This window comes from Toxorhynchites rutilus, chromosome 1, assembly GCF_029784135.1.
Source record: "Toxorhynchites rutilus septentrionalis strain SRP chromosome 1, ASM2978413v1, whole genome shotgun sequence".
NCBI classification, from domain to species: Eukaryota; Metazoa; Arthropoda; class Insecta; order Diptera; family Culicidae; genus Toxorhynchites; species Toxorhynchites rutilus.
This window is the reverse complement of record NC_073744.1, coordinates 140007924-140028688: the sequence shown is the minus strand read 5'-3', so window position 1 is coordinate 140028688 and position 20765 is coordinate 140007924. Positions and strand designations below refer to the sequence as shown.

Genomic DNA, 20765 nt, shown 5'->3' with positions numbered 1-20765 from the left:
ATTGGAAAATCAGCGTAAAAAAAACCTCGTAAAAAACCGTGTAAAAAAAACTGGGTGTACTTCTGTGCGATCTAACGCCCAGCAAATGAAAATGAAATATGCGCCACTGGAAGAGAAGAATCGCAAACGCACATATACAACGATAAATCCGAGCGCTACAAAAAACGCGTGCGCAACGATGAAGATTCTTTCAGTTACTTTTTGCCTACCGAAACGACGTGTTTTTGACTCAAAGTTTAGTTTTGCGTACCGAACTGATAGTTATTTTAGCTATCGAACCGATAACGTGTTATAAACAAAAAAAGACGGGTGGGTAATGTCGGGGACATAACCGGAGTGACGTAGGACTATACAAAGGGGACAGTTTTTGTTAAATATATATTTTATTATTTTGGATAATGTTTTAGAAAGCATTGAACTTTATTTCCTAAACTCTTTTTTGGAAGGTTTAATGGCCCTGAAAAGCGCCTTGTTTTATGGAATGGTTCCAATTTAGAAAACTTAGTACTCGTGGTTTTGAAAAAAACCATTTCGAACGCCCTCGATGCCGCCTTGTTCTGGATTTGCCACCAAAGCAGTTTGTATAAAGAACAAACTTTTTTCTTCTGCTACCTGATGCCGTTTTGCGATTGCGTTTGCCACTCGCCATTCGCTGCAACTGCCTGTTGTCTTGATGTCCGCCGAACCGAATGTGTTCTGTTCCGAATGCAGGTTTTCTTATCGTCGCGAGCAGCTTTGCCAGCTAACTCGATCACTCCGGCGGCCGAAACTATATAACGCCGGCTAGGTGGACTGGTACACAGGTACTAACGCGCTCGACCTAGCAACCTTTTCCGGTGCAATTGGCGGATACACCTACGGGAAATTGCAGACCACCACGGTTCGAGCGGGATTTTGCCTTTCCCTTCTCTTTTCCTCCTTTGTTGAGTACACGATGCCGATGCCGTACAACCACACGGGTTTACGGTTTGAAAGAAAATATGATATTTTTTTGGGTCCGCGTGTTTTATACTCTAGCGGTACACACTCACAGGATAGAGACAAATCGGCAGACTCAGCCAAAGGGGCGAGTCCAACGAGACGAACGAATGAGCGTTAAAAGGGAGCGATGGCAAAAAAATACATTCATTACGATTTGTTCGCTCGTTGGATTCACATACAGGCTAACAAAGGTCCTTTTCAGGATCACAAAAAGTCTAAAGAGTTTATTGTTTAATTATCACTCGATATCCCCATCTTGTTCGGCTAAACCTTTCTGTTTAGCGATTGCATTTGCCACTCGCCACAGCTTTCACAGTTGGAAAATTTCTTCCCATCCAGCTTGTGACATATTTTACAGTAAATTACATTCAATGGCACGTCGCATTACCACCACTCAGTGCCGGATTGGAGGTAATTTTAACCTGTAATTGAACATTTGCGATGACAGTGGTACAGTGTCGACTTTCAATGTGGGGTCATAATTTGGATCTCTATGTTTACAAAAATGTCCAACTAAATAAGTCGCATTACATGTCCGTCCAATTAGCTAAATGTCGAACTAATTGTAGATTACTGTACTTTAAATCTGGAAACAATTTAAGAATTGGTGAAAATTGAATAATCAGGAAAGTCCCCAACTATCAATAAGCTCAGAACAACTGCCAAATTCACATACTCATCAGATCCTGGCAAACAAATTATGAAAACATCAATTTGTGTTTTATTATTATTTTGGATAATGTTTTAGAAAGCATTGAACTTTATTTCCTAAACTCTTTTTTGGAAGATTTAATGGCCCTGAAAAGCGCCTTGTTTTATGGAATGCTTCCAATTTAGAAAACTTAGTACTCGTGGTTTTGAAAAAAACCATTTCGAACGCCCTCGAAGCCGCCTTGTTCTGGATTTGCCATCAAAGCAGTTTGTATAAAGAACAAACTTTTTGATGCCGTTTTGCGATTGCTTTTGCCACTCGCCACTCGCTGCGACTGCCTGTTGTCTTGATGTCCGCCGAACCGAATGTGTTCTGTTCCGAATGCAGGTTTTCTTATCGTCGCGAGCAGCTTTGCCAGCTAACTCGATCACTTCGGCGGCCGAAACTATATAACGCCGGCTAGGTGGACTGGTACACAGGTACTAACGCGCTCGACCTAGCTACCCTTGCGGGGAACTCCAGATCAACACGAGCGGGAACTCCAGATCAAGGTTCGAGCGGGATTTTGCCTTTCCCTTCACTTTTCCTCCTTTGCCATATCCAACCATGGCTGCTTGTGTTGGTTTGTTGATGTGAGGTGATGCGAAACGATGTGGTGTACGGTTCGGATGAGAATGATCGTTACGGCAGCGGAGAGGGTATTTTTAAGCTGACTGGCTGGCTCGAGAATTACGCATGTGTGAGACTGCGACCAATGTTTCGTTAATTTTTTTTCTTTTTCCTTTCCAATCGTGCTTCATTCTATTTCGCTGCTGCTCTGGTTGCCCGTTTTGGTCGGTACGATTTGAGGAGCACAAAATGGACCAATCAAAAATGGGCACATAGTGTATTTGGACAATGCTTGATATTTCACAATTATTCAATTATTTATCTCAAGAAAAATGAAATGTTATTCGTTATGATAGATGCGTAGATATATTATTCCTATCAATTGATGCAAAAACCTTTGCGATCTATTGAGAAATGCTCGAGTTATAAGCGTTCCAAATCTTGCATTTTTTCCTACTTGTTCAGTGCCTAGATTTCCATTTCACCCCCTATATCTTCCGGTTAGACGTAGTCCTACGTCAACAGAACTAATAAGAACTTATAAAGAATATTTTTAAGTGTTTAAACAGTGTTTTTATCCGACCAAATCAAGTGAAATTTAATACAGTCCACATTTAGGAACCGAAACCCAAGAACCGACCCCGAGCAACTTCTACTACTCGCCATTATAACATAAATTTATTTTCAGACACTATTTTCGCTCAAGATTCTTGATTCATCTGCAAAAAACATGTTTCTCCGTTACATGGAATACATGTTTGATTTTCTCTCGAAGCTTTTTAAACATTTCAAAACTTTCTCACCATAACATTGATCTATGGACAGAGATGAGTACAAGAAAATAAAGACGGCTCAAATCGGACCATTGCTTTTTCAGGTTTTGTGCTTAGCAACACATTTGGCCTTCCATTTTCATTTATATAGATAATTATTGTGTAGATTTCAGTAACCATGAGACCAGCCATTTCGGAATTGCTTTACACTTCAGCTACAGAACACACGTCTTACCTTCACCGCTGTCCAGACACGAAAGAGGACGAGTGTTCGTGCTGCGTGATTGGGTTGGATGATGCAGGGTTGGACTAAACCTGAAAGTGGGTGAAATATGAGCGCAGGGTTGTGTCGTATTGACACGGTGTGTATAAAGGGAAAGACTGCACATTGCAGGCGAAATACGTTGAATGTAAAGGGACGATTACATACACTATCCACACATCACCCCTCTTCCGAAAAAAAACTAAAACTCACGGATAAATAGTTGTGTTGCTGTCAGATACATAATTAAATATCCCTCTTTTTACTTGTTAGATTTCAAATTGCTTCATCTTCCACAATTGTTATGTAATTTTTCAAATATTGAGATGTTCTCTTGGCTTGTATTTGATGTTCAACGTTAGGATTTGGAATTTCTACCTGGAGTGGCTGTAGAGCAATGTCCTGGTAGATTCTTTAGCTTTCTGAATGTTCTGTAGAGATAGCTTCTTGGAAGTTGGTGAGTTGCCCACCTTGCGTCTTCTCGAGCAATTGCCGTCTGTTTTTGATTTCTGATTCCTCGCGTCGAGCAGGTTATTAGTGACTGCCGCCAAAGACGATTTTATATTTGTTCCACCATCACAATTATATATTTTTGTCAATGTATAAAATCAACAACCATTACATTCAAACCGATTGTACACAAACTCTCTGCACCCAATAGTATGAAAACCAACGATGTACGGAACCCACATGAGCTTCCGCACCAATCTACTTAAAGCTTCGTGAACATTCTAGATTGGCAGTGTTGCTTTTATCTAACAAAGCGGCTTCTTTGAAATAATGAAATATTCCATTTACCCCAAATAAAACATTTCGAAATTTCCTCTATCGAATACATAGCCAGAGGCGCCATTTGTATGCATCATTGATACTTTTATCGTTTGAATAAAGTGATTATCATACCACTTCGTTTAGCCGGCAGAGATATTAACGTTTAAACCCTTGCACCTCCAACGTAACGCTTTCGTATTCGAAAATTTTAACATAGACCACAGTACAGAAATAAAAGACGTAATCCTGCGTCAAAAAAATACGTTGTCAGGGAATGGCCGAATATTTTCCCATCGAATAATTTCTGAGCATGCACTCGCGCTAATTTTCCATGCACTCGCGCTCAAGTTGGTGGTATTCCACCTCCGGTAATTCCCATGCGGATCCTCGTGACCGGCATCCATGCCTCTCAATTGTTGCTTTAGTGTTTCTCCCAATTGCTTCATACGTTAATAGAGATACTGATACTGATTATCGGTACCAAACTCGTCAGCCGATGGCATATTATCAAACTCTCCCGAATCACTCAGAAAAATCGAAAACACATTTATTCAGTTCAGGTAAAATGCAAAAAAAAATCATTAAACAATGAACCGTTAGCACTCGATCATTGTTTTACTCCATTTTACAGTAATGTAGGCTAACGTTAAGTTACCCAAATTCATTGCCTTTTCGCGCAATCTGCTCGATCCGCTACTGTGTTTAACTACCACATCTACCAAACGCGGTCGTCCCGATCCGCTACCAGTTAATTTGTTATAATCTTCGCGGTCGTCTCGATCCGCTTCCGTTTCCTCCGTTTTAACTATCGCGGTCGTCTCGATCCGCTGCCAAAATTCAGAGTGCGGTCGTCTCGATCCGCTACCAAGTTACCATTTTTCCCACTAGTTTTTTACTGCCGGGCTTTCAAATAATAACGTACGTATAAAGAAACCGAACTAAGTTTACTACAATAGAAAAAAAGTCTTCTCGATTATTTTCCACTGCATGAGAAAAAAACACGTGTTTTCCGTCTCCTTTCCCTCTTTCTTCCTTCATCTTGGCTAATATCACTCACTAATTTCCAACACGCACTGGAACTCCCGGATGACCGGTCTCTAAGCGGCAGAAACAATATTTCCAAATTGTTCTTTAGGCTGGAAAAAACAGCCTCCTGGCAGGATCGCCAATGTGTAGATTTCAGCCACCATGAGACCAGCCATTTCGGAATTGCTTTACACTTCAGCTACAGAACACACGTCTTAAGGCCCATTTATACGTTGCTAGTAGCTGACTTGACAATGAGCAGCTACTGACCCGGTGGACTCGCTTGACAATTGGTTGACTCGCCTTGTCCGTTCACATAGTGTGAGCTGCTGGCGAGAAACTAGATACTACGGCACGGGTTTACCTGGGATGCCAGGCGATTTTTCAAATGTCCATCAAATAGTCAGAAACAGCAATCAGGTCCGAATTTGTCAAATGATTGGTCCGAAATCGACTTCTTTATTGGTAGTTTTCATCTTAGGTTTTCAGTTGAATGTATCATTACACAATTTTATAGAGATTACAGAGCAGTGTTGAGAATAACACCTGAACAAGTGGAAAAACTGTTGAATTTAATTGCTCCACAAATACAACGCCAAGATACACTCATGAAGGATGCTGTACCTGCAAGAGTGATAATATAAATGACATTGATATGCCTTTCTTCTGGAATATTGTTCAGATTGTTGTCGATATTTTTTAGAATCTCGAAAGCATCCATAGCTAAGATAATTCCGGAAGTATGTGATGCTTTAAATGATAGTCTAGAAGACTTTTTAAAATTTTATTCACACGCGTCAAAAATTAAAATAATGAATGAAAATGTACTTTTTTAAATCGAATATGTATTCTGTTTCTTAGAACCTTACTTTTTTTCGCAAGTTGTGAGTGAATTTTGAATGAAAATTGTGCCTGATAATGATTCTATATTAGACATTCTCCAGAAAACTATCTCAAAAAGAAAGCGTGCCCCGCCAGCGTGCAAAACAGAATAACAATGATTTCGTTAAGAAACTATGAGGGTTTTATTTGTTTTTCCAATAATTTTCAAGTCTATAAATATCTTCGCATATTTTCAAATATCTTAAAAATAGAGACATTTCTTTACATTTGGCATCCCTGATTCGAACGCTAAATTCTGTTTTTGACGTTTTGAAGCATGCGAGTGCGAGTAAATTCAAAAAACTTTGAAGTAGCTCGCACGCCGGATCACACATGACAATAACTGGCATGATGTGTTCACACGGTGTGAGTAGCTGCACTGCAGTAACTGACTAGACCGACTCGTATGCTTGCTCGCACCGTCTGAACCCGGCTTTAAGGCCCATTTATACGTTGCTAGTAGCTGACTTCACAACGAGCAGCTACTGACCCGGTGAACTCGCTTGACAAATGGTTGACTCGCCTTGTCCGTTCACACAATGTGAGCTGCTGACAAGAAACTAGATACTAAGTACGGGTTTACCAGAGATGCCAGACGATTTTTCAAATGTCCATCAAATAGTCAGAAACAGCAATCAGGTCCGAATTTGACAGATGATTGATCCGAAATCAACTTATTTATTGGCTGTTTTCGGCTTAGGTTTTCAGTTGAATTTATCATTACACAATTTTAAATTTTATCGCGAGACACACGCTGGCCGTGTTTACAAATACTTTGTGCTGAATTTCTTTGAACTGAGGGTACTATCCGAAAAAAGCAGAAAGAAAAAAGGATTCGGGCCAGGAATTGGATGCAAAGAAAAGGAGTAACAAATACAATACTGGAGTAACTCCACGATGATGATCCCCGAGAGTACAGAGCAGTGTTGGAAATAACACCTGAAAAAGTGAAAAAACTGTTGGATTTAATTGCTCCACAAATACAACGCCAATATACACTCATGAGTGAAACTAGAAATGATGTGCCTTTCTTCTGGAATATGGAATATATATCAGATTATTGTCGCTATTTTTTAGAACCTCGAAAGCATCCATAGCTTAATTAATTCCGAAAGTATGTGGTGCTACAAATGGCAGTCTAAAAGATTTTTCAAAATTTGATTTACTTCGCGTTGACAGCAGCTTCGTGTACCAATTTGTGAAATGAAAATGATAGTAGATTCGCCGGAGGAATAAATACGTCTCAAAAACTAAAATAATGAATGAAAATATACTTTTTTTCAAATCGAATATGTATTCTGTTTCTTAGAACAATACTTTTTTTTGCAAGTTGTGAGTGAATTTTGAATGAAAATTGTGCCCGATGATGATTTTATATTTAGATTCCCAATAAAACTGTCTCAATAAGAAAACGTGCCCCGCCAGTGTGCCAAACAAAATAACAACGATTCCGTTTAGAAACTATTAGGGTTTTATTTGTTTTTCCAATATTTTTCAAGTCTATAAATATCTTCGCATATTTTCAAATATCTTAAAAATAGAGACATTTGTTTACATTTGGCATCCCTGATTCGAACGCTAAATTCTGTTTTTTGACGTTTTGAGGGATGCGAGTGCGAGTAAATTCAAAAAACTTTGAAGTAGCTCGCACGCCGAATCACACATGACACTAACTGGCATGATGTGTTCACACGGTGTGAGTAGCTGCACTGCAGTAACTGACTAGATCGACTCGTATGCTTACTCGCACCGTCTGAACCCGGCTTTACATTCACCGCTGCCCAGACACGAAAGAGGACGAGTATAGTGATCCCCGATAATCGTTCGATTAATCGATTAATCGAATACTTCCTATAGAAATCGATTATTAATCGAACGAATACTGCGCAACCAATAATCGAAGCGAACGAATAATTTACGTCGATTAATCGATCCAAACCCAGAGCAAAAAAACCGTACGGCCGCAGCAGTTTTATTCTGAAAATCAATCATTATCTTTGACGCTCTCCTAAACTCCTAAAAGAAGCTCAAGCCGTCGATGCGAAATGACCTTCGTTCACGAGTTTAGGGGTGCGTAAAAGATAATAATTAATTTTCGGGCGGAATGAACACTTTTTTGATTCCAGATGGCTTTCTAACAAATGAGATATATTAGTCTAACTAATTACTTCTCTCAGTATGACGATTAATCGATTAATCGATTATTTGGAGCAATTAATCGTATCGAATAATAAACTGCTGATAAGTATTCGATTAGTGGATGAACGATTAATTTCAAAAATCGGGGATCACTAGACGAGTGTTCGTGCTGCGTGATTGGGTTGGATGATGCAGGGTTGTACAAAACCTAAAAGTGGGCCAAATATGAGCGCAGGGCTGTGTCGTATTGACACGGTGTGTATAAAGGGAAAGACTGCACATTGCAGGCGAAATACTTTGGATGTAAAGGGAGGATTACATACACTATCCACACAATTATGTATGAATGAACCTTCGCACTATAAAAACAAAAACAGGAAGTAAGTTATATCTGTGGTATAATCGTAAGGGTGACGTAGGACTATCGTTGATTTAGTGATAATTTGTTTTTAGTTGCATCTGAATCAATTCTGAATGAATGAATAAATGAATATTTGGGGCTACGAAAACGAGAGCGTTACGTTGGAGGCACAATATTCAGCAAAAGAAGCTATCACACAAAAGTTGTATAATACATAATACATTGCTTGTAATGTGATATGGTTTGTATTCCATTTCCAAAAGACAAAATATCTGTTGCATCAAATCAGTCTACATAATTTTTGCGTTCGCTCATCCTTTCTCACAACACCCATTTCTCGTTTGAGAAATTGTTGAGTAAACATCGTGGCATCACTCTCCAAGCTCTTGGTGACACCGTTCATCAGCGCTTTCATGATGAACGAAGTTCACCACAACAGCGACAACATGCTCAAATCGTTGTTTAATTATAACTGAGTGGATTTCCGAACGGCGCTCGCTTATATACCGATTGGTGCTTTCAATAGCCTGTTTTGAAAGCAATTTTAATGCTATTGAAACAAGTTTTTGGATCAAAATGTAACAAGTATATAACGCGTAGACGTTTTATCTTTCGAATGAAGTGTTTATCATATCATTTCGTTCAGTTGTTTAGGAGCTATTAACGCTCAAAATCTCGGTCTCCGGCGTAACGCTTTCGTTTTCGAAACTTTGATTTTACACCCTGGTATGGAAATGAAAGACGTAGTCCTACGTCAAAATTGCGGTCGTTAACATAACCATTTTCCCGTCCAATTCAAGTCTATTTTCGAACTTTTTTTGTCTACTCCTTGTGAATATGATTCGAAACTCAACTGAGTCTCACACATTTTCAGATCACCAACGAGCAGCGCAACGCCTGGCGGCTGTACGCCGACCGCCAGAAGTTCGATCTTGCTCTGCAGTACTGCAACGATAACCCCGCCCATCGGGATATCGTCCTGGTCAAGCAGGCCCAATCGTTCTTCGATGTTGGCGATTTCCTGGAGGCGGCTCGCATCTACTCCAGCACGCAACTTAGCTTCGAAGAAGTCTGCCTGAAGTTTCTGCTGCGCAATCAAAACGATGCACTAATGCTGTATTTGAAAAATCGCCTCGTCCGGCTGAAGCCCCAGGAGAAGACGCAAATTACAATGCTAATCGTGTGGATGGTGGAGTTGTATCTGGTCGAAATATCGCGATGTGCCGGGGAGAATGCTGAGCGCGAGCGGGAACTGCAGAAGGAGTTCGATGCGTTCATGCAGACTGCCATCGTGGTGGATTGCATGAAGAAGAACCGTTCGGTTATCTATGATCTGATGGCATCCCATGGGGATAGTCACAATTTGACGGCACTAACAACGATTCATCAGGATTATGAAAGTGTTATCCAGCAGTATATCAACCAGAATCGATACGATGATGCCCTAGCAGTGTTGCGGGCGCAAAGTCGTCAGGAACTGATCTACAAATATGCTCCGGTAATAATGGAGGAACTCCCGGTCGAGATGATCAATGTGCTGATCGCTTTGGGTAAGAGACTCGATCCGATCAAACTAATCCCCTCGCTGCTCTGCTTGGACAGTCCGAAGCATGTGGCTGAGATTGTTAAATTTCTCGAATACTGTATCCACTCCACCGGTTGCTCGGAACCAGCGATTCATAACTACCTTATCCAGCTGTACAGTGAGCACTTCAAAGATAAATTACTAACCTTCCTGGAAACGCAGGGCAAAGACATCTCCATGATTAGCTACGATGTGCATTACGCGCTGCGAATCGCTCTGAAAAATGAAATTAAGGACGCCAGTGTTTTTCTCCAGTGTCTGCTAGAAATGTGGGTTCCGGCGGTGGAGCTTGCCCTCTCCTTCGACATCAATCAAGCCAAGGCAACCGCCTCCCAACCAAAGGATCGCAATCTTCGCAAGAAATTATGGCTAATCATCGCCGAGGAGGAGATCCGAAGCAAACACGAGAACGTCCAGGAAGCGTTGAAGATTCTCAAGGAGTGCGATCTGCTTCGCATAGAGGACCTGTTACCGTACTTTTCCGACTTCCAGAAAATTGATCACTTCAAGGAAGCGATCTGTGAGTCACTGAAGGAGTACAACATTAAAATCCAGGAACAGCGCAAGGATATGGAAGAATCGGCCAAGTCCGCGGAGCGCGTTCGCTCCGAGCTGCAATCTTTCCGCAATCGATCGGTTACGATCGGTGCGCAGGAGCAGTGCGCCGTTTGTGGGGTTTACCTCTTGCTGAAACCGTTTTTCATCTTTCACTGTGGACACAAGTTCCACGGGGAGTGCCTCGAGCGTCAGCTTCTGCCGCAATTGAGTGAGTGTCGGCATTTGTGACAATAATATCACAATCTAAAAAATCCATTTCTTTCAGGTCCAGAAGTGGTGAACCATTTGATGCATCTGAAGCAACAGCTGTCTGTGGCGCAGAATCAACCGTTGGATACGGGAAGCCAAACGGCCGACACCATATCTTCCAGCAAGGAGTATTTGAAGAACCAAATTGAGGATATTCTTGCTTCGGATTGTCTGTATTGTGGGGATGTGATGATTAATACGATTGACCGAACCTTTATCGAAAATTGGGAGAAAGTGGACAGTGATTGGCAATAAACTAATAGTAGTAATAATCATTTATGTATTGATGTATATTCTTATTCTCATTAAAGTACTTGTGATAATAATATCATTGTATGTTGTAATAGTTTCAATCCGACATAATAAAGAAGCAGTAAGTACACATTTTTTATCTCTCACTCTCAACTCTCTTATCTAATTAACACCCAATGGCGCCAAAATCATATGAAGATTGAATGATTCAGTTTAAAAGATTTTAGACTAAAAATACGGGTGGTTAGTGTCGGGGATATATCCGTAGGAACGTAGGACTAGATTATTAGGGTAAGTAGGGACAATATCACCAGGCGGGGAGAAATGGGTCACCCTTCGTTTGGGCTTGTTATTAATCCAATAACATTTATTTTCCAGCAACTGTGTTAGAACTACTCCTATTGAGTATCTTCGTGAGAATCGTATTCAAATTTAATTGTTTCATAAAGATATTGAAAGAAATCCCACACTGACTGATTACCACGAAAACCATATAAGAAAAACAATCAAGAAAATAAGCACTGTACGCTTCATACTGAAATTTATGACTCTGCTCTTTATATCAATTCGTACTGGTATTATTTCTGAACATTTCCTGTGATTTATTGTGCTGCTTTGCCGTTTAATGTAAAAGATCATTTCATTTTCATTGAGCGTAAATGTACGGGGCGGAATGGACATACCTGCTTGGGGCAATATGACTAGGTATTTTTTCAACATAACCTGTAAATACAGCGGTCAAAATTTGTAAACATAGCTGGAAACTGGGCAGATTACATAAATTTCTCAGTAAAAAAATAACAAGAGATGAGTAACACTAAAAAATACATTCGCTGTATGTTTTAAGAGAAGTAGTGTAGGCATATTATGTTGTGACAATGTAATTTTCAAAAAAAAATTTGATTGATAGCTTACAATGGGTTATTTGACCCCTCGTGATAGGTTTTGTGTTAAGGGGGTATTCTAGTGTAGAGACACGAATTTCGGACGTTTTTTCTAACTCCGTAAAAATAAAACAAAGAATATTTTTACTATCCATTATATCATTATTCGTTTATCTATCTTTCAACAATAAAACAAAAATAGGACGGAAAAAAAATATTCATAATTAGAATAGTTACATGCTGGTGAAGTGAGGGTGTTCAAAAAAAGGTTGTGCCATGGCGTACACGATTCCAGTCCTTCTGGTTATCTGAAACAAAAAAATCGAACAGATTCTGAATCAGTAAAGATGTCGCTATGGCATGAACCTCGGACAAGTCAAAAACATGGGTTTTAACAAAATGGCGGCCGTTTGAAAACAAAAATGCTGTTTAAAACGTTTTTTTTTTGCGTTTACCGATTTTTTAAAAATAGTAAAATAAAAAGTTATAATTTTTTATTGGTTCATGCGATAGAGAGATGTATGCAGATTATTTTCATATAAATTTGACATAAATAGGTTCAGTAGAACTTGAGATATCGTGTACGCCAGTTAGAAAAAAACTAGTTCCGAGAGAAACGCGTTTGAAGTTCATTGTGATGGCCGTAACAGGTTAGATACCACATCACTAAGATGGCTCTAGCTAGGTAAATAATAGGATTTTCGATAAGTCCTTTCTAAAGTATATTCTTGAATGCCTAAACTACAGAAATATGGTAAAAAAAAAATTTCGATTTTTTCAGATTTCTAGACTAGAATACCCCCTTAATGCGAAATAGTCGATTTTCATTTGAAGCTCACCCAGCAAACATTAAATCGTATAATTTTGCACGTGCCAAGTCTTACAAGAAATCCGAATAAATCATAATCGCATATAATATCAATCAAAGTATGTATCGTGTATATTTGGAATCGCATAAAATGTAAAAACTCGATTTTATATACCATTATCAAATTAAATCGCATATCGGTATAATAAACGTCAATTTTATGATGTACATTGTCGTAAAATATATTTAATCCGCATCATATGCGTATATTACGCTGATGCAGTTTGTGTGTCGTATAAGCGTATAATTTAAATCGATTCAGTACTGTAGTAAATCGTGTTGCATGCTGAAGAAAATCATGAAACGGTAAATCATATTAGATCCTTATAAAGAACATATTACATCATATTGAAATGTCAATGAAATGCTGATGCACTCGAAAGTTTTAACCGCTGTTAAATTAAATTTCAGATAGCCGCGCGAGATAGCTGGTGGATAATCCAGACGACCGGAGTTCGAACCCACATCGCAGCAGTTTTCAAACAAAAATACATAAATACTCATATATAAAAATGGCGATTCGTGAGGATCAAATAAACATTTCACGAAAATATTTTTTTCACCAAAGTTTTCACCAAACATCAATCTGTGCCATTTTAAACATTCATTTTCCACTCCCAACACAAGTCAATCAAACAATTATTATTTCTACAAACATAAATATTCATATATAAAAATGGCGATTCGTGAGGCTATAATAAACATTTCACGAAAATATTTTGCGCCATTTTTTTCCATGTCTGTAATAAATCGTATATGAGTATGGCAAAAGTCGTATTTGGTGCTTTGACAATTCATGAATATATTCATATTAGATCGCAATTCAATTCCAACATAATCGCTATTATAGCCGGTCAAAGTTTCATATTCATCCAAACAAATTCGGTAAGCATTTGCCATGTATGTATATGGCCTCCACTTTTGCATGCTTATGCCAGTTAGGCGCATTATATGCCAACCAAATTTTAGGGCATATGATGTTATATATACGCTTGTTATGCGATTTAATGTTTGCTGGGCACCCAGCAAACATTAAATCGTATAATTTTGCACGTGCCAAGTCTTACAAGAAATCCGAATAAATCATAATCGCATATAATATCAATCAAAGTATGTATCGTGTATATTTGAAATCGCTCGATTTTATATACCATTATCAAATGAAGTCGTAATTCGGTATAATAAACATCAATTTTATGATGTACATTGTCGTGAAATATATTTAATCCGCATCATATGCGTATATTACGCTGATCCAGTTTGTGTGTCGTATAAGCGTATAATTTAAATCGATTCAGTACTGTAGTAAATCGTGTTGCATGCTAAAGAAAATCATGAAACAGTAAATCATATTAGATTCTAATAAAGAACATATTACATCATATTGAAATGTCAATGAAATGCTGATGCACTCGAAAGTTTTAACTGCTGTTGAATTAAATTTCAGATAGCCGCGCGAGATAGCTGGTGAATGATAATTCAGACGACCAGAGTTCGAATCCACATCGCAGCAGTTTTCAAACAAAAATACAAAAAATACTCATATATAAAAATGGCGATTCGTGAGGATCAAATAAACATTTCACGAAAATATTTTGCGCCATTTGCTTTTTCTATGTCTGTAATAAATCGTATATGAGTATGGCAAAAGTCGTATTTGGTGCTTTGACAAATCATGAATATATTCATATTAGATCGCATTTCAATTCAACATAATCGCTATTATAGCCGGTCAAAGTTGCATATTCATCCAAACAAATTCGGTAAGCATTTGCCATGTATGTATATGGCCTCCACTTTTGCATGCATATGCAAATTTTAGGGCATATGCTGTTATATATACGCTTGTTCTGCGATTTAATGTTTGCTGGGCAATTTCAGAAATGAACTATGGTTATATGAAAAATCAATTTTTTCAAGTTTAATGTCGTAACAACACTCCTTGAAGTGAATTGTACACGTGTTTAATTTTAAGCCCAATCGGTTCGGTACTTTTCGAGTTTTTGAACCATACACAAACGAACAAAACATTTATATATATATATATATATATATATATATATATATATATATATATATATATATATATATATATATATATATATATATATATATATATATATATATATATATATTAGGGAATGGTCATCTCAAATTTCAAAAAGTTACCCAAAAAAAATGTTCACCACCTCGAAAAAACACCATATGCAAAATATAAGCTCAATCGGACTTAAGGGAGAGTCGCGCAAAGCGGTCAAAGTTTGAGTTTTTTGAAAATCGAAAAATCACCCAAGGGGGGAGTAGAGGAAATCGGGGTTTTCGAAAAAAAAAAATTTGGATGCCAAATGCCTTAAAATTGAATGAAACGTCGAGATTTAGTGTTAGATTTAGCAAAAAAATTTTTCGAGATGACACTAGATCTCGACGTTTCATGCAATTTTAAGACATTTGGCATCAAAACAACATTTTCGAAAACCCCGACTCAAACTTTGACCGCTTTGCGCGACTCTCCCTTAAGTCCGATTGAGCTTATATTTTGAAGAGGGTGTTTTTTCGAGGTGGTGAACATTTTGTATAGTGTAACTTTTTGAAATTTTAGGGTCGATTTTTTCCCATACATTCATTGGCACCCTAATATATATATATATAGATAATTTTGTTGTTTACTCCAACATGGTCCAACTTGGTTTGGTTCGTTTTCTACACTCGTGACTTCACTGACAGAACTTATGGCTATTCGGTCGTGATTATTTTAGTTAATCTCTATTTAATTTCATTTTAACCATTAAATGCCGTTAGTAAATGGTAAGAAGGTTAGATTTTTGTATATTTACAATGGATTCAACACGCGACTGGTAATAGATAATCTTCGAAATTTTTAAGTTTGATAGTGCATATTGGTTATGAGTACTAACTTCCGGACATTTCCAGAGGCTCATGCCGTGGATAATGGCGATGCAATCGATGTCATATTAAGTTTGTTGATATCATTGATTGTGCAGGGGGTTCCGTTTGGCAGATACAAGAAGGATCTGCAGTATTTGAAGCGCATATATATACTGCAGAAGCGCACATATGCCACCCTTCGTTCGCCTAGTAAAAACAATGTTAATAACAACACTTATACCAAGCCAAGCCATTTTCAAACGAACTTGAAACCAAAATCATCACATTACTCGCTTCGCCATCTGGTTGTAAATCTAACGTAGGGTCGTCAATACTAAAGACCGCATTCGAAAAAATGCAACAGACAAAAATGGTCATCAAAAATTTATTGTAAGTCAGGATATTATTGAAACCCTTACGGAATAAATGAACACATATTAGCTATGTTTTTGCAAAGCTGGTTTATTCCTAAAGGCTGATTTAGACGATGCCAGTCAGCGCTCTAGTTGAGGTATCCAGTGAACAGAGAACAGACACTCTGTCCAAGTTACTTGTACCAGTATCGAACAAGTAATTGGCCTCTAACTTGAACAGAGTGTCTGTTCTCTATTCACTGGATACTTCAACTGGAGCGCTGATTGGCATCGTCTAAATCAGCCTTTAAGACAAGACGTGACAACTGGCTTCTTACTCTTCTTTCTGCATTTTCGTCGACCAAGTGCTAGATAATAGGAAAGCGAGATGTGAAGGTTGCCAAATGTTATAAAATTTCGGAAGATTATTTTCCCATGAAAAACATGTGTTCTTCGAATCATGTATTTTCTGAGCTGCACTTTTTTTTTGTATTAATTGTTCAACCGAATGTCACATATTTCAAACAATAAGTACTTTCCTGTTATTTTGGTATGCAAAAAAGTTAAATGTGAAAAATTAAATAGAAAACGTAGATTTGATAGTTGGAGTATTTATTTATCAAGAGATTATGGGCCTTACCGTTTACACTTCACAAACAAACAAACGTTGGTAAACAAATGACGCCATATTGATTTTGATTTTGGGTAGCCTATATTCAATTGATGTCTAAACCCTGTTACTACCCACAATCCAATCGACGAAAAAATCATCGACCTAACACTGACCGTAACGCTGGTGCCTATTCGGTACGATGTTGACATCTGGATACGCCATTAGTTTGTATGAGGGAACCTTTTCTCTATCAGATTAGTCGGCCCGAAGGCAGTTTCAAATTGGTAGAATTTGTATGAAAATTGTTTCTTGGCTTTATTTATCTACTTGAAGTACGTTTTCCTGACCTTAGTTTAAATTATTTTCTATAAATTTTCAGATATTCTCACAAAAACTTACCTTTATAATATAAAATTATCTTCAGGCATAATTTTTGTATGACGTTTTTTCATCACTTGCATGCAATAGTGATTTTCATTTACATTGAGTACTAATTTCATTTGAGAAAAATAATGTTCATTCATAATTTTTATTTTAAAAGTGTGTTTATTCCTTTTGAAAATCCATACTGTCATGCCTATTCCCCAAATACGTAACATCGAAAATTCGTTGGTCGAAAATACAGAATGATTAACAAAACGAATCGGCATCACTTTTTCTTCAACGATGAACTGCCATCTCACACCAAAACAACCGGATCATATAACTGGTGAGTATGGAATCTTTTTCTGATTTTCATTTTATTTTATTTTTCAGTTTGGAGTTTGTGGAATAGATAGGTTTTTACTTTATGAATCTGGAACGAACGGATTGCTACCGGCGGCATTTCTGAACGCAATTGGGTCCAACACGGAAGCTAAACTAGTTCATATGCATACGGACTACGTTGCCCAGAAGCAGGCACAACAAGCAATGAATTTCGATACGGAACAACTGAGCAGATGCATATCAGTGAAAGTTTATTCCGTTCTGAGACATTTCTACCAACGAAGTAAGGACACGAACGGTATTGAATTGAATGATGCTAAGCCAGATCAACAGTGTGGGGAGACTGACGGTGTAGATTCGCCACAGGTGGAAATTAATCACAAACGCAAGATGTGACATTATCAGATTCTCCCAAAGTGGTTTCTTACCAGGTATACTATTAGATAGCAGACATTTTAAAATACTAATTATTTTATTTTATTTCAGCTATGAATACACCCGTTCGGATGATGTGGCTTTTTTGCTTCCATCAACTGGTGAATGAGAAAAATGACTTCCCCCATCACCACAGTGCTTATTTCCACTTCTATTGCAGCAGTCAACAGCATCGGCTTTCCCGTAGCAGTATCCTTCAAGCCATGGTGGCTGTTCCAGGGGACAACATCAACAGCAGCAGCATCTGGACCTGACCATCGATAGTGTTTCGAGCAACTTTCCATATCGGAGATCTCGTGCTTCGCGCACATTGAAGAAACCTCCTCAGCCACATATGTGTGTCAAGGAGAAAAAGGAGCTGGATTCGAATCGTCAATCCAGACAACCCGAATGCACCGATTGCATTATATATCTTGTTTATATTTTATATGCATTTTGTGTTTTTTTGAATAAAATGTTTAAAATCGATCAATGTTTTTCCTTTTCATGTTTCATAACACACCAATACAAACAAGAGACGATCAGTGTTGGAAGCAGCGTTACATGCAGGTCGACGCCTTGCACATGTTGGCAAAAAAGTGGCGTCAAGTTGTACGATGAATGCATATGAAAGGTCGATAACTCGATTGCAAGGTGGCAGCATTTGAGGTCGATTGTTGACATTTCATCGACCCGATCTTGGCAGGCAAAACGGATTGTGGGTAATAGCCCCGTTGAAGTCGAAGTCGATGTCGAAGCTTTGAAATATTCGGCCTGATTCTACTCGGCGTGTGAGGTGAGATGACAATTGTCACATCATCATCACGCAGTTCTCCTCACTCTATTCCTACAGTCGTATCGGATGCCGTGAGAGGTTCATTTTATGTATGTGAGAGAATGAACTGCAAGTGACAAGGTGTTCATTCTGCTGGTTGCCAAATCGGATCAGAGATGCCACAGTCGCACATATGTTCACGCATTTGCAGACATTTTATTTTTGTCATAAGCTTTTATTCCTGCTGGAGACTCTTTAAAATAATGACAAAACATTATTGGTTCCAAATGATCGACGAAGCTGGCCGGTTTTGTTGATATTAGGACATAATTACAAATATTTCTGATTTTTATCGCATATATTTGATAAAAAATATCTGGCATCTCAGAATTTTATTTGCTTCGCTCAGAGAGGTTAGATATTTGTTTTGCTACAGTCAGTGCCGTCGTAGCTGCTGCTCTCTGCGCTCTCAGTTGTTGCTCTGGATCCGGCTCCGGCGTTTACCACGGCTTCTGGAATGGATATGCAGTCCAGTGATGATGACTTGCGGCTAGATAGATGAAACACAAGATCCATGTAATATATATATTTAAGAGAAAATAAATTGATTTCATGTAATATAAATATTTCCGGAATGCTTATTCGTCCGATCGAGGGATAACAGATATCACAAGAAATTCAAACTACTTGCAATTTGTCAATAGCACTGTGAATTGGAGATAAATTGATTCTATTGATACATACAATACCATTACTATCGATTGTTTAAGACCAAAAACGACTCTTAGCATTTCTCTTCCATTTTTCATTTGTTTTTATGCGCTGTCGACACCTCAAGACATATCGACGATTGTCACCTAGAAATCGCAGTTCATGTGACAATCGTCACGTAGATTTGAGAGCGGGAATACGGTGAGAGTTCATTCAAGTGAGAATTCTCACGGCATACGTCTGGTGGAATCGCGTGGTATGCGTGACAATAGTCATCTCACCTCACACGCCGCGTAGAATCAGGCCAATTGTGTTTTCTCTGTCGATTCCTCAGTGGAAATGTGCTCCGATTCTTCGCTACCTCTGATTTCACTGTGGCCTGTACAGCATCAGGGTTAATGTTCGGTAAAAAATCAATGTTAACCATTCGTAGAATGCCAACCCTCATATCAGCTAACATTCTCTCGATTAAGTTATAGTTGTAATTTGGAATAATGGTGCTGCAAAAATATACTTGTTGAAATCAAGTTATTTCTAGGCTATTTCATTACTCACCGTCGAAATAAAATTAAACCAAGTACAATGGCCATCAAAAACGCTGATTTACAAAATATATCGAGAAAGGAGCTCGATTTCTGCTCAATCTTGACCGTATACTTCTTCAAGACTGGCGAAGCTTCTGGAAACACCTTTACTAACAATTCCGCGCATAACTCAAGGTATAAAGTTGTAAAATTGTATGCCATTTTCAGGTTGTCTTTCCCGCACTGTTGGCAGTAACGTTCCATTGGTGAATAGAATTCAAATGTGAAAATTTAATACACGGATTGCTGCGATTCGAAACTAAAGTTCTTCGGACTAACGGAAAATTCTCGAAGACAATGGTACAGTGTCGATATCTACCGTGACGTGATGCAAAGGTAGTGAAATTATAGGAAAAACCGACGCTCCAAGCATTTACAAATTTATATATTTACAAGCTGACCCGACGAACTTCGTCCCGCCCAAAATAGGTTTTTTGATTTGAATACTTTCAAACATCCACGTTTTCTTACTAAGTGAACGTTAGTGAGTCCAATCACTGAACTCTTCATTGATTGATTACCCTGCGACCCTTTACAATTTCCTTTTACTATAAATTGTCTAGTACTTCTACAAAAATTAGTCCTTATAATATAAAATTATTTTCAGACACAATTCTCGTTCAAGACTCTTCAAGCATTTGGAAATAATATGTTTCTCCGTTGCATGGAACACATGTTTGATACCGAGAATATTACAAAACAAAGACAGCATTCCTTCCTCGAGTTTAGGTCACACCAACACATTTGGCCTTCCATTTTTGTTTATATAGATAGAAGATATAGGAATGCGTTATTCTGTCTGGAAAACTTTTTCCACTTTCGAACAAAAATCAATTTCGTTAGCGCCAACATCTAACGGACTAACAACG

At 38.3% G+C, this 20765-nt stretch overlaps 2 protein-coding genes and 1 long non-coding RNA gene across 3 annotated transcripts in view; 2 read left to right on the top strand and 1 right to left on the bottom strand.

Moving 5' to 3' along the window:
* LOC129762534 (vacuolar protein sorting-associated protein 18 homolog) overlaps positions 1–11176 on the top strand; it is a 61697-nt gene extending 50521 nt beyond the window's left edge. Inside the window, exons 3-4 of the mRNA XM_055760923.1 lie at positions 9331–10807; positions 10865–11176. Coding sequence (XP_055616898.1) covers positions 9331–10807; positions 10865–11103 — 1716 coding nt within the window. The 3' untranslated portion in view covers positions 11104–11176. The remainder of the gene's footprint in view (positions 1–9330; positions 10808–10864) is intronic.
* Positions 11177–17366: 6190 nt separating this feature from the next.
* On the top strand, positions 17367–18284 carry LOC129762850 (uncharacterized). The gene is made up of 3 exons (XR_008740726.1): positions 17367–17843; positions 17899–17948; positions 18008–18284. It is a non-coding gene; the product is annotated as an uncharacterized LOC129762850 (long non-coding RNA).
* Positions 18285–18868: 584 nt separating this feature from the next.
* LOC129763274 (uncharacterized) lies at positions 18869–20102 on the bottom strand. The gene is made up of 3 exons (XM_055762171.1): positions 19868–20102; positions 19594–19812; positions 18869–19151 (listed from the first exon to the last, which is right to left on the bottom strand). Exons 1-3 carry the CDS (start codon positions 20098–20100, stop codon positions 19016–19018), a joined length of 588 nt encoding a protein of 195 aa, XP_055618146.1. The 5' UTR covers positions 20101–20102; the 3' UTR covers positions 18869–19015.
* Positions 20103–20765: the final 663 nt, after the last annotated feature.

Excerpts from the sequence above, each read along its gene's own strand:
- LOC129763274 (XM_055762171.1), bottom strand. The coding sequence starts at position 20,100 with ATGGAACGTTACTGCCAACAGTGCGGGAAAGACAACCTGAAAATGGCA. Across the intron at positions 19,813-19,867 it reads GGTTTAATTTTATTTCGACG|CACCATTATTCCAAATTACA; the intron begins GTGAGTAATGAA and ends ATATTTTTGCAG. Across the intron at positions 19,152-19,593 it reads GATTCTACGCGGCGTGTGAG|CCGCAAGTCATCATCACTGG; the intron begins GTGAGATGACTA and ends TCATCTATCTAG.